The sequence below is a fragment of the Chelmon rostratus genome, chromosome 13 (assembly GCF_017976325.1).
Source record: "Chelmon rostratus isolate fCheRos1 chromosome 13, fCheRos1.pri, whole genome shotgun sequence".
NCBI lineage: Eukaryota > Metazoa > Chordata > Actinopteri > Chaetodontiformes > Chaetodontidae > Chelmon > Chelmon rostratus.
Window position 1 is genome coordinate 19,014,894 of NC_055670.1, and position 14,306 is coordinate 19,029,199.

Sequence of the window (14,306 nt, forward strand, 5' to 3'; positions counted from 1 at the left end):
CATTCAAACTTTCGATTATCCTTTGCACTTTTCGAACTTCTCAGTTGACAACTCAAGGTCCACTTACGCACTTGCTCTAAAGACTCGATGTTTTAGTGCAGTAAAAAGCTCCAGCAAGATCAAGGATGAACTGTCACGCATAAGACCTCTTGTGGTTGTGCTAATAAGAGAATTTGTCTTGCAACACCTTTAGCATGTATCTGCAATATGCAGCTATGCACATATGGTGCTAGTGCAACCAACCTTCTCTTGTTGCATTTAACAACCTGCGTAAATCCTAAACCTATACCGAGTATTTTTTCGGTCTCTTGTTAAAAAAAAAAAGAAAGAAAGGAAAAAAAAAAAGAAAATTGAATGGACCATTATGGACAGGTACTTTATGTAATGATTATTTGCACAATTATTATCAATATGGTAATTGGCAGAGAGAGACTCTATTTATTGCTACCACCAATTTGCATTAAAGGTTAATTAATTCAAAGATTCTACCTCATTCCAAAGACTCTTATGCACCTAATCAGAAACCAATTGCCACCTAAATGCATCCAATTTGTGAATCCATGAAGGAAGGCAACTGGGCCAAAGTTACTTCAGTCATGTCTGATTTATTGTTTTATTTACATTCTTAACAGCAACAGGAAAAAGAAATAAAAAATCATATTTGTTATGAGATGCCCTCCATACTGGCTTAGTAAATACTCCTGACCGTGCACACAATGCATAAATACAGAATCCATCCAAGTGATGCTTAGAATGTTAGAATTAAAAATTAAAAATACAGTTTTCTCTTTTTCTTTTCTCTCTAATGTGGGTCGGGATAAAATAAGTTCTAGCAGCTTTACTGGCAAACTGTGAACAACAGGCTACTGGTATTTGTTTTATCGGAGATCTGTGTGTATGTGCGTGAGCTTATTTAAGATTGCTGTATGCTTCGACTATGGCAATAGTTAGATAATGTTCTTGCTATGATTAATCTGTTTGTTTTTGCTTATTATCTGCACTCATGGGGCTATACAGCATATAAACAGGTGGGAGCTGACACTGGGTTTGTGTTTGTGCTGAAACTGTATGTCAGTCTTAGGTTATTATTCATATTACCTAGGACAGAACAGTGCATGTTTATTCTGTATGTATATGCAGGCATGTATGTATCAAGATATGTGTTATGCATTGTGCATTTCCTGTATGAATCCTTTCGATTCCCCCGCAATTGAAACGCATATGTCAAACATGTTTTTGTCATGAATGTTTGTCATGCACCCTTGGAAAAATTCCTATTATGTATTCTGGGTACAAGGACCCGTCAGAGTCATGGTTTGTTGTCATGGTTTAGATATGGTTCACATATCCTAGTAATGAAAAAGCAATACTGAGTACAGTTCACTAACAAGGTCTTTACTGGGTACTTTATACCCATAATAATGAGTCCATACTACTTTTATGCAAATACAATATTTCATTGGTGCTCTGACATTTATGTGTTGAAGCAGGTAACTGGAGAATGAATGAGTGAATCACAGAGTAAGAGTAGGTTCGAGCAGTGTCTTCTTTATCCTGTGTCATCTTGCCCTGTTTGTTTTCTGCATACTTTGTCTTTTGTTCCTTTTCTCTTGCTCTCTGAAAAGCACTTTGTAATCGCTCTCTTTTTTTTTTTTTTTTTTAAATTGGCGAGTAGTCAATACAGGTGTCAAAGTGTCAGAATTAAGGGGATAAAATGTGCAGTACCCAATCAGCATGCGGCCTTTAGCGCTGCATACTGCTGAGATCAAGGAGCGGTAGCAGAACTGTTGCAGAAACACAAAAGCTGCCAAAGAAAAAGCAGACCCTCCCACAGATTTATTGGCCAAGCTTACTGAAAGTGCAGCTTTCACCGCGGGGGATTACAATTCAGCCCCATTTCCCCCTTAATCCAGTCATTAGTCAGGAGCGAGGACACAGAACATCCTCCACTTCAGGCCGTCTCTGCTGCATGTAAATACGACGACTTGTTGACTAACACTTTTGGAACAAAATACCCATCCTGTAGTAAACAGCCTTTAGAAATGAGATTAATGGAAGTGGGCAGTAAAGCTTCAGTATGCATTTTACAGGTCTTTGCAGGACAGTGCAGACCAGGTAATAAAACTGATTCATGAACCGTGTCAGTGTTGCCTGTGATTTCAAAATTATTTCTACAAGGTCAGCAGGTCTACCTCCCACCCCAACCCCCACCCCGATATATGAGCTTCAATATAACTGTTGGTTCTTACTGTTTGCACTGTATGTTAATATAGAACATTATAAAAGCTATAATGGCGACATTCATGGGGCTATAAACATTTCAGCAGCGTAATAATATGAGAATCCATGAATTGCTAATCTTAATATTATAACATTAGAGGCTTGATGACTGTTGCTTGACGTAATGCAGTAAAGCCAAAAGAAACACTTTGAACTTTCACACAAAAACACATTTTCCTGATCAGGAATCAGCCTGAATCTTGACAAAGAATATTTTCAATTAATATCTTCATTAAACTGTTTTTTAGGCTAGCTTACACTAGCTACTTTAATCTCTGTCTGGTAAGGCGCACTGGAGCAAAATGTTCTGAACATGCAGCATGTGTCACATTACTAATTCAGTATATTTGCGGTGTTCATTTAAATTCAGCACAAAAATGGATAACAGTTCATCACACAGTGGGCTGTTAAATGCTTTTCACTGTATTAAGACTGTTTGGGTTCACCTGCGGGTCGTCGGAGTTTTAAATCGAACGTTGTCGACCCAAACGCTGCGGTTAACTTTGTGCTCCTGCCACACGTCGTCGCAAAGCTAAAATTCTTGTATTTCCACTGATATGAACCATTTCAAGATGCAATCATAACAGCAGGTACACTCAACACCTACAACAAGCAGACAAGCGCTGATTGGATTGAGGCAACTCACCTGTGCAGTCACTGATGATACCACTCTGACAAAACCGATCCGGTTACATTGGCAACGATCCAGACGATCCAATCCAGGAAAACATTTAGTCCAAAACACTTTAACAATCCACAGGAAGTTGTCCTGATGTGCTTATCTGCGATGTTTTCTCCAGTGTATCTACAGGAAGGCCACACCTTGGTCTCAACATGGCTGCTGCACTCTGGTTGCACTCTTCTTCTTCTTCTTCTTCTTTTGAGTTCTATGGAGGTTGGCATCCGCATACATTGCATTACTGCCACCTACTGGATTATAGCTTCACTATTTACAGTGCCTTTTCTTCCTCCTGTGCTTCATTTTGCCTTCCCTTCATTTTGTCATGTGGTGGCAGATGCTCAGTGCGTGATAAACGTCCTTCTGCTCTGATCTTATCCACTTTAACTCCCTCACGTCTGTCTGGACACTTTGCTGACCCTGCATTTTGACTTCCCTCACAGTGAAGGCACTTTGCCTCTTCTTCATCTTCTTCACACTCCCCCCATAGTGATCGCCTTTGTCCTTGTCCACATCTCCCACATCTCCTGACTCCTCTCCAAACTGCTGCCACGTGTCCATATTCCTGACAGCAGAAACCTCTGAGAGGAGCTCTCTCATAAGGCCTCACCATGGCGTGAACCATGACCCCCACAGCACCATGAATATCTGCTCATCTCAACTGTTCTAATAATGATGGTGACTGATCAGAATGTGTTGGCACTTGATGAGTTACACTAAAACACAAAGTCCAGGTGTTTGTGACACGTGACTAACATTGTGCAACAAGCTAATAATTTTTAATTAAATCAACAAAATATATATTAAACTATAAGGATGTATTTGTGAATTGACTTGAATTGACTTGAAAGCTGAATTAAATTGAATTAGGCCTAAAAAAAAAACAATTTTCCTTATAAACAACAGCACACAAACAACATTCCACACACCAGTGAAGCTGATCAGGACTGACTTGAGTTTAGATGCGACAACAGCAACAGGAAGTTAAGAGATGAAACCGGAGATGCTTAGTCTTTTCCTAATATTCAGACTTCCCCTCTTTTGGCAGATAATGACGCTCTGTGCTGTGTCAGTAACATAAGACACATTATTGGCCATTAGTTTTAATTCCCTTCATAATATCATAATAAAAAGAGTCAGCATCAGCTGACAGTGAAAAAGCTTAAATCGCCAACGCGAGTGTTGAGATGTTGTTCGATAAGTTAACTGGAAGTGAGTTTGTTCCCGTCATCCCTTTCTTCCTGTCTCGGTCACTCGTCCAGTCACACAGTCTCGCTGCACACGGAGCGATAAGCAGCTTTCCTCGGCGCAGGAAGCAGCATGAGTATGCAGGAGCTGATGTTTATAATGTGAATACGACTCCTGCTGTTATTGATTCTGTCCGAGAGATGAGCCCTCTGGGTTTTTCTGATGTTTATGCAGGAGAATGGTGATGCTTGCTAAGTGGAAAAGAGACAATAAATCAATAGGCAAGGTGAGGGGAGGGGCACGCCAAGCCTCCCTCAGTTCAGGGCCAGTTTTCAAATTTCAGTTTTTCTCTTCTTTTGATGCACTTTGGGGGCCGAGTGAGTGGGCCCGCGGTCCTTGCCTCACTTTTCCCAGTGCAGCTGAGTTCTTTCACTGCTGAGCTGGAGGTCTTCATTAGTTGAACAGTGTTGTACGGAGAGAGCTTGGAGTGAATTTTAATGTACTGTGCGCACGCTCCTTATAATAGTCTCTACATCGCACAACCCTTTCCCTCATCTGCTCTGTTTAAAAAGCGTGTTTGGTTTTTTTTACTGATTTAACCACTAACACTTCAGACCGCCAGCGTGCACAGTTTTTACTATGAAAACACAAAACTGAGGCTAAAAGATGAATCATAAGAAAATGTAATGATCCATTACAGTTTCCTATTTATATTTTTTTTATTACATGGCTGGTGACTGACCTCGGTGACTACACTTGGGAACACTTAAGACACTATTTGCAGTGATGTGAATGGGCCTCATGCAAGAGTCGTTTTGTGCTTAGGGAAGTGAAAACTTTATTTGCTGCACCTTATTTCAATATGAAAGTCACTTTTTGGTCGTTAGTTAATTAACAGCTAACAGAAGGCTTTGACAAGGCTTTCAGGTCGGTGCGTTTGATACGTTGAAGAACCAGTGGGAGACTCTGACATCGGGAAGTTCAGAGTTTGATGCTGAACATCCACATTTCTTATGAAATTACAACCATATTTTAATAGAATCAAAGTCTGCTTTCTTCCAGATTTGATTCTACAGACTTGTGAATGCAGTGCTTTTAGGCCGCCAGCACTCAAATCTTGGCTGTCAGAGCTTTCTACGGGCACATAATAGATTCGTTCAAATGAATGACTCTGCAAAGATTTTGTTGAGAACGGGTTCAGTAATAGATGAGACATACAAATGGCTGGTGTGGTGCTTTAAGTGTATGGAGTAGCTTCAGAGAACTTGCACTGAAATACTGGGACTCAGGGTCATAGGTATGCAATACGAGCTTCACTTATTCACTTCTTACTGTCCTACTTAGCTCCTGTGCAACTGTAGACACAGATTTTACACTTGCAGACACTCACTGAAGACATGTTGTGGTTGTCAGCACACTGATATTTACATCACTGATGTAAAGTTAAGAAGTGAAACTTGCTGTTTTTTTTAATTATATCCTGAATATGCCTCAACATAGAGGAGACACCTCCTGGATAGTTATAGTATTAAATACATCTATGTCATGACAATCAGTTATAATGTCTGAGAGCTTGTGTTCTGTTTTCATCAGTTTGGTATGACAGATGGCTCTAAATGTGTGAATCAGTGCTGCAAACGAAAAACACAAGTTGCTGAATGCATCTAAAATTGACCCGAAGTTGAAAAGTGGATGATGTTTAGCTTCTGCTCACTGTAGTTATTCACAGAGCAGAAGCTTAAGCTCGCTGAATACATGTTTCTCACAGAAAACGCTCTTTGGGAGCTTTAATTGATTTTTCTCTTTACGTTTTTATGAACACAAGCTTTTACATTTGGCTTTTTCGCAAAGAACCAGATATTTTCCAACCAAGTATTTCATCTTTTGTACAGAGTTTCATGTCGATCCAAGCTATGGAAATGCTCCAAATGCCAGTGACCTAACATTGGCTGTTCTATTAATTAATTACTTCCAGAAGCCTGAACTCCATCTTCACAACTATACTGAGAAAAAAGGACATGGAGTAGCAGAGTCTGCTGGTAGCCTGCCTTGCCTCCATAGACCACGACTATAAAAGTGGTTTATCCGCAGAGACAGTCAGAACAGACAAGTCCGACATTTAATACAACTGAAGCAGTTCACAGCATTTAATTTTTTGGCTTAAAATACAGCTTTCTACAGCAGCACCCTCACTCAGCTTGTCTCTATCCAAGAGAATAATCCTCAGCACTGTACTGATTCTACAAGGCAAAGATGAGATTTAAAAATCAGCCATCAAATTTATGCTTGCACCCATCTGTCAGTGTCCACAGGTGATGTTAAAGTTAAAAACTATGTGGACTAAAGGAACATCCGTTCATCTTACTCATCTTTTTGGAGATGGTTGGTGTTTGCGACAGGTATGTCTTATGGCGGGGAGGACAGTTGAGGAAGCACCATACCATCATCAAAACACCATGGGCTGGTTGTGCTGGCAGATCCAGCCGATAGCAGAGACAGGAGGAGAGAGGGCAGGAGTGCCGCTGCCTCCTCTGGTTGCCATGGTGAGGGAGGGAGGTAAAGTGTGTTGAGAGACAGCCATTGTACATAAAGCAAAAGGAGGCTGAATTATCATTCAGCAGGTGGCACTGACGCCGTGTCCCCACCTCCAGGTAATGAATGGTGTTGGCCTTCCTGCACACATAGGGAGGGCAATGATCTCCCATCAGCCACCTTCCACTGTGCAGCAGGTAAAAGGCTGCACGCTGTTGATTGACTTGTCAGGTCAGTGGCCATGTGAACCAAAGAAATATAACTTTGCCAGTTTGATCGCTAGTTGAATGGGCTGACAGGACTGCAGATATGCTATTCTTTTGATATACACAGATTATACAGCTAAACTATGTAGTTTTCCTGACATTTATTGTGAACTACAAGAGCTACTGAAAACCTTCTAGTTATATATAATCTAGCTACTGTATGGTATTTTGTGGAAGATAAGGTCCTCTGCTGTGGCCTAAGAAAGAGATACAAAGTGGAAATAAGCCCCCTTTATTCAATATCGATTTACATTTTATATAAAAATTACTTACATTTAATACAGTTCTTCAAAATACAAGCAGCCAAACGACATACAAATCAAATACAAAATTATAAAATTCTTATATTTATCATCTTCCTCTTCTGAAGTAACAGATGTGTTTTATAATAACTCTTAATACCCTTTTTTGTAGATGTGGTAAATCTCTTCCTTCCTCTACATCTTTAATCCATCTGTTGAGATATGAGGCCTAGAAAAATATGGTATTCAGTATCTGTCTTGTCAGTGTACAGTACAGGATCTGGAAATCTGATCGGAGAACATTCAAGGTGGGCTTCAATCTCTTTCACCAAAAGATGGAAATGAAAACAACAGAAGACCTATGGATTACATACTGTGTGAGGAAAAAGATCACGTTGATATAATGGCCTTCACTGGAAATCCAGTCAGTAGATCCACCAGGTACCGAGGAGGGGAAAAAAAAGACAAAACTTCAAAAATATTAAGCTTCACTGCTCAGTTGCGAAGCTTTGTGGTCCGTACGTCATATGATATGTGAAAAAGAAAAGAAAAAGCCTTAGAAACAATCCACGTAACTCTTCTCTACGATACACTTACATTTGTTCAGAAAAATTGAGCCAACCTGCCTTCATTCCTTCATGAAGTAACACAGTGTCCATATTTCACTTAAACTAGAAACAGGTATGGGTACAAATTTTAGCACTGCATTTTAAGGTTTAAACTGTGCACAAGTGTGGCTTATGGTGTTAATAAAGTTTTTGCAAATCAGCAGCTTTACTTCAGTGTCATACAGTATACAGTGCAGCGCTGTATAACTTATGTTTGACAACCATTAGAAAGCAAACAGTAAATGGAAAATAAAACTCTTCAGCACACCAACAAGGACATTATGCTGATGCTAAACCAGTAAAACCTAAGAGCCTCGTAGGAAATAGAAAACTTCTTGTTTCCTCCTTCATATTATACATTGTACACTGTGGTAAAAAAAGAAGTACAAAGTGTAAATTTAGGCTATGCGGCGGTTTCATGAATTGTCCCCTCTAGTTTCTTTGGGAGTAGCTCTCTCCTCTCGTCAATACTGATGACCGGCTTCCGGCAGTTTTGCCCGTCGATATATATCTTTGCATACACTGGGTTGGAGTAGTTCATGGGCTGTATAGGAAAGGAAGCAGATGGACAAACAATTATATTTATTCATAGAAATTAATTAAGAACAGTGGGATTCTTAAAGCTGCATCCATACATTTTTGGCCACTAGGTGGCAGTAAAACACACTGAGAACACGGCATCTGACAGATTGTATTAGAAAGTTGGCAAACTGTTGACTCTTTCAATCAAATCCAGCAGATACCGAACAACAATTGCACATTTGATGAGTCTAAGTCCAGTATTCACTCTTCTTCTAGCTCTGTTTTGAGCTGCTACATGCTTCACTACGCTAACTTCATCTGTCTGGGCAGGGCAGAGCTTGTTTGATGGAGACAGCCGCCTGCTGCGTCTGGAGACAAGGTCTGTAAGAGCTCAACTAAAGCACTCTGCAGAGCTGAGGGGGATTGCAGAGTTGGGGGATAATTCTCTGTGGGTTCATCACGACAAGCGACCTCCTGTTTCACACTACACACTGTCATTTCAGCTCGTGTTAATATAAGGAAATACTGATTAGTGCAGCTTTAAGGAAAGGCCACTGTGAAAATCAAGCTTTGACAAAGCGGGTAAAAAACTGAGTTTATCTGAAGCAGTGCAAAGAAAAGCACAAGACTCCTGCATGCTGTTTTAGTGGATTGTTACTCAGCAAGCAATAGTAGAGTAGCAGACAACGACATGCAGGAAGAAACCAGTTTAAACATGAAGCCATGCAAGCACAGTTTTCTGCCTACATTCTGAGGTACAGTAGTAGCTTTAGTAGGTTTTTTTTTTTTTTTTTTTGACGTTAGGAGAGTATTTCAGCACTTTCACACAAAATGGTGTACAAGGAGCTACAGATGATGGTGGATGTTACCTTGATTCACTTTGATATATATTTAGTAGGCTACAGGTAATCATATCAGCTTGTTTAAAACATTTGCACAGTGCACACAGTGAAGTGGATGACCCCCCCCCTCAGGGCAAACATGGAGTGAAGTTTGGAAAAAGTCACCTGTCCGGGGATTACCTCCTTGGGCACAGAATTGATGCCCAAGGTGCGTGGGTCACTGGATTGTACACACCAGCCCTGCAACACAACAAGCACCACCTCTGTTCACAGTGCAACACAGTTAACACCAAACAGTCTGACGCTTATGATAATGCAAGGTCACCAACTGTTATACATGTACAAACTTTAGAGTCAGTCCAGCTGTGGGCTACATGACTGATGCTGAACTCAAAGTGAAACTGCACTGGGTTAAGGAAGGAGGGTTTCAAGAGGGCGTAGTGGAACATAGAAGCTAGTTTAGATTCAAGCCAGCGTGCCTCTGTTGAAAATCCAGTACAGCCACGTTGGACTGACTATAGCACATGTCAAAGCTGGCAGGGCAAGAAGCGACAGGTCTGAAGCTTTAGCGGGTGAGCTAGATAACGACATCAGTGAAGGCGTTATGATTCATTTGATATGCTGAATGTTAGTGTGGGGCTGAGGGCAGAATAAATCAGTCAGATGAAGAGTCTTCTTGGTTCATTCCTGCACACAAACCAGCTTTTACCAAATCTCTACAAAAGCCAATTCCTTTCAATTTATCTCGATGCTAGATATCACATTATCACAGTTACTTGAACAGAGACAAGAACACAACACAAAATTGTTTTCACAAAGCTGGAAAATAGTTTGGACGTCCTCGCTCTGTCCTGCAATCAAACACAACCTGGGCAAAAATGAGAAGTTACACAAGGTCTCCAAAGTTTGTTGTAGACACACTTGTCTTTGCATTCTTGGATGCAGATTTAATGAGGTGAAGCACAGGTGATTGTGCAGGTTCAGTTGGGTGTAATCGACAGGGTGTCACTCTTCTCGGGACTGGAGATAGTGGTGCAGCAGTGATGCTGCCGCACCATGTTTCATAATTAGCTGGAGTAAATAAGGATCAACATCAATGAAGGGCAATCAAATCAGCTCTTCTCTCTCATTTCAAGCGCTCCGTTGTTTATCAAGGACGTATTAGAGGACATGAAAGCATATGGCAACTCAAATATGAGTTGTAAACAAGTTCCTAAACAATGAAATACTGCACTTCAAATGCATGTGCTGCTAAATGAAATTAAATTCACATTGCTAAGAATAGTGGAAATCTCATCACAATGAGTTCTAAGCATGCATTTAGATCCATTCATATGTTTCATCGATTTTTATTTTAAAGATATTTGACTAAAAAGGATAAAACTTGGCCCCAACTCAATTAACTGCAAAAGCTGTCTATTATATCTCTTTGTTATATTGTACAGCAGCATATTACTGACACCATGGAGCTCAGTTTTTTGTTATAAGAGGAAAAGTGTCTCGTTTTAGATCCATTTCACACTATAAGAAGATATTTTCATATTATTTACATATTTTCTTGTTACTGCTAGGCCAAATTATTCATTATTTTCAGGAAATGTTTCTTATTATAATAATATATCATTTTATTTCATGATATCATTAAACATTCCTGTCATTCCTATTACAGGAAAAGTATCTTTAAAAAAACTTCCATGTAGCCTGGAGCAATTATATAACATGATCGATCATCACAAGACAAATTATTAATGATTAACAGTAAACAGTAAACAAGCAGTAACCTCTGGGGCTGAAAAATGAAGCCACGGCCTGCAACTCCTCAAACGGCCACTTGAGGCTGGCTCCAAAAAAGAGTCAATTCCCATAGACCCCCATACTAAAATGCCCAACTTAAAGCAGAAATAAACATGTTCACAGCCTGGTAAAAAAAAAAAAAAAAACCCTTTTGCTCTCCATAGATTTAAGATAAATTCCTTGTTCATTACAACTGTGCAGGGAATAATATTTATGTAACTCAATCGTTTAAATTAGGAGTTTTCTATTGGCTCTTCAGAAGCCCATGGGTGACATCACAGAGAGTACATCCTTTGTACAGTCTGTGGTGTTTCATATACAATAGCTGTAGGCTGCTTTCGTATTGTTTTCTGCACCGCATGTGTAAATACTGTTTGTGGATTTGATGTCAGAGTAGAAAGTTTTGGGATATAACAAGATAAAATGATATGTTGCTATAGTGTGAAAAGGATCGTGTTAAAACAAGAAGCCTGTCGATTTAAACAGAAAAACTGAGCGTACATTTTACTTGTCATGGTGGCGGCACTACGCTATAAAGAACAAAGACAAAACCATTCAATTCGCTTTTCACACTGCTGTGAAATTTCACTATGCTGAAGGCATTGTGAGTTTAACATTGAGTTCAACAAGCCAACCTTGTGAGGGTCCAGCGTGAAGTTGGGTCGCAGCAGGCTGCCTGCATCCGCATGGTTGTCATGGTCCACTTCGTACATGTTGTACGACGGGTTCCCGATCTCCACGTTTATCCCTCCGTTTGTCATGGGCTGCCTCTGGACACGTTTCCCCCTGAGGTGTGCGGAGCCAGCCGTCATTAACATGATAGTTAACATGCTGCGCAGCTTCGCACGGCTCCACACAACAAATCACATAACACAACTTGGCTCACTTCAAGTACATAACTTTGCTGGGCAGACCTGAAAGCTGGATTAAAATCAGAGGCTCAGTGCAGAGGTTAGAGGTGTCCTGCTGAACACGATGAAACAAACTATTCACTCATAAAGCAAAGACGCCCATTCATCTTCAAAACTGCGCAGTGTTGGATCTCTCATCTGTTGCTGCTCAGAAGCCTCTTTCTTATTCGTATTTTATTATTTATTTACTTACCTTTGCCTCCGTCGGCAGATGTAAACACCTGCTACCACCATCACAATCAAGATTACCAGCAGGACCAGAGGCACGATGATAGCTATGCTCCCTGAGACACAGACAGAGGAGAGACGGTGTGGAGAGATGAGATGGGCTCAGACAGTGACACATTGTATGTAGCCATGCCTGACTGTAGCATCAAAAAGGCCACTTTTTTAAAAAAATCAAATTTTCTTCCTTGGGCTTGGTTGCCTGCACACTTCACTTCACTCACAGAACAGCTGTCCAGTACATATGGGCTGTAATATCATTGAAAAAGCATAAATTCAATAAAGATGTGCATCATTTCTGCAAAAATCTTAGAAATAAGGATAAAAAGTCCCAGAGGTAAGATGACATACAGAGCTCAGAATCAGAATTAGATTTTTTTTTTTTTTTTTTTACACAACAGATTTCAGCATATTACTTAAAATCAATTTGACAAAAGAACAGTCGCATTACTGAACTCTGAAGGGCCGGCAACAGCCGCTCCTCTAATTCAAATGCGGTAAACCTGCTGAGGGTGGACTTTTCTGTTCAAATACTGCAAACTGGCTCGGTTGGATGGAGTTCAGCAATTCTTTAGTTCGGGTGCCAATCAGGACCAAGTCCAGCTGTGTGGCTTGAGTGGAATGACTATAAACTTGCCTGTAGAAGTGTGTGGACATTTAATAATGTGATCATTTCAGGTGTGAAAGTAGTCATTCAACTGTCACGGAATGGTGGCACTGAAGAAACGATATATGCATTTCTTAATACAGGAAATTAAGGTTTTATAATGAGGCACTCACCTCCGCTGGTGTTGTCTGATCTGCTGCTTTTAGGGGCGGGTCTCTCACACTGTGTTCCTGCCCAATTGGCTGAACATCTGAAGGAGGTCAAAAGAGAGTAAAAATAAACTACCATTAGCACACTTTTTCTGGCAAAAAGACTGCTGAGAAAACACCTTTACATAATGAGCTACGTTATATGATGTGACCGTGGCTTACATATACAACACATTATGATTCAGTCTTGCTATGAAGTGCTTTGATCCAACACAAACAAAACACCACCTGGAGAGAGAGCACTACGTATGCACATGTTGTGTCCATAAACAGTGTGCGTGGATTTACATGTTGAATATTCAGTGTAGAAAATAATCAAAGGATGAAAGCGGGACAACAAGTCGTCATCTCATTTGTGTTCCAATGGCATCCGATGGGCATGATGTATGACCCTTGTTAGAGGAGGTGATATCTAATTTCACACGACTGACGCAGATGGGTCTGTAAAGCATGACTGATCTGGTGGGTGCGACTGGATGATGACAGAATGAAATTACTCTAAATTACATGCACTCTAAGAATCAGACCATCAGGCTATCAAAAATAAGAATGCAGCCCCATACATACTGGAAATGAATCACGCCCTCGTAGAACGAAATGTCGAAGCGACATGAATTTTAATGGGAAATTGGGGGCAATGGGGAGTTTGATCTCCTTTGGGAAGCATAAACCATGAAAAGCCTAATTCCTGAAGGAGTGAAGAAATTCTCTTAACCTCTGAAGGCATTAAAGATTAACACCAATACCTGATGAGATGTTCAGCCTAGTAAGTTATACGTATACGTGATGACTGGTCACTAACGAACATGTTCAACTTGCCATCATGCACAGGTTGCAAATGCACAGACTGATGCCCACATCACACAGACAGTGTCACGTTTTAGTCCCCCCCCCACCACCCCTGACTCCTGTGTGCTGGGTGACGACTGCATGAGATGGGTGGATGGCTGGCAGTGAGGGGCAGCAACGGTACTGTCATGCAGCGACTGATTATGTAATAAGTGCTGTGTCAACTAATACCTGTTCAATATATAGCAATATATATAGTAGTAATAAAGTTGAGGTCCAAGTGAAGAATGTTTAATGTGAATAAAAAAATAGAAATATCCTCATCTAATGAGCCTAAATGCTGCTGCGACCACTAATTATGTTAATAATAAAAGAAATAGTTTGATATTTTGGGGAATATTTGCTTTCTTGCCAAGAATTAGATAAGAGGACTGATGCTCTCATGTCTGTATGGTTAATATGAAACTACAGTCTAGCTTAGCTTAGCTTAGCACAAACACTGAAGACAGGGCTGAACGACTAGCTTGGCTCTGTCTTAAGGGAACAAAATTTGCGTACCAGCACCTCAAAAGTTCACCTATTAACATGTTGTATCTCATTTGTTTACTCTGT

The 14,306-nt window shown here is 40.4% G+C and overlaps 1 protein-coding gene across 1 annotated transcript in view; it reads right to left on the bottom strand.

Annotated features, from left to right (window-relative positions):
- Positions 1-7,176: 7,176 nt before the first annotated feature.
- Positions 7,177-14,306, bottom strand: part of lrp1bb (low density lipoprotein receptor-related protein 1Bb) — a 243,376-nt gene continuing 236,246 nt past the window's right edge. Inside the window, exons 88-92 of the mRNA XM_041951416.1 lie at positions 12,870-12,946; positions 12,058-12,148; positions 11,589-11,739; positions 9,325-9,399; positions 7,177-8,339 (exon numbers count right to left, since the gene is read on the bottom strand). Of these exons, the coding sequence (XP_041807350.1) occupies positions 8,199-8,339; positions 9,325-9,399; positions 11,589-11,739; positions 12,058-12,148; positions 12,870-12,946 (535 nt within the window). The 3' untranslated portion in view covers positions 7,177-8,198. The remainder of the gene's footprint in view (positions 8,340-9,324; positions 9,400-11,588; positions 11,740-12,057; positions 12,149-12,869; positions 12,947-14,306) is intronic.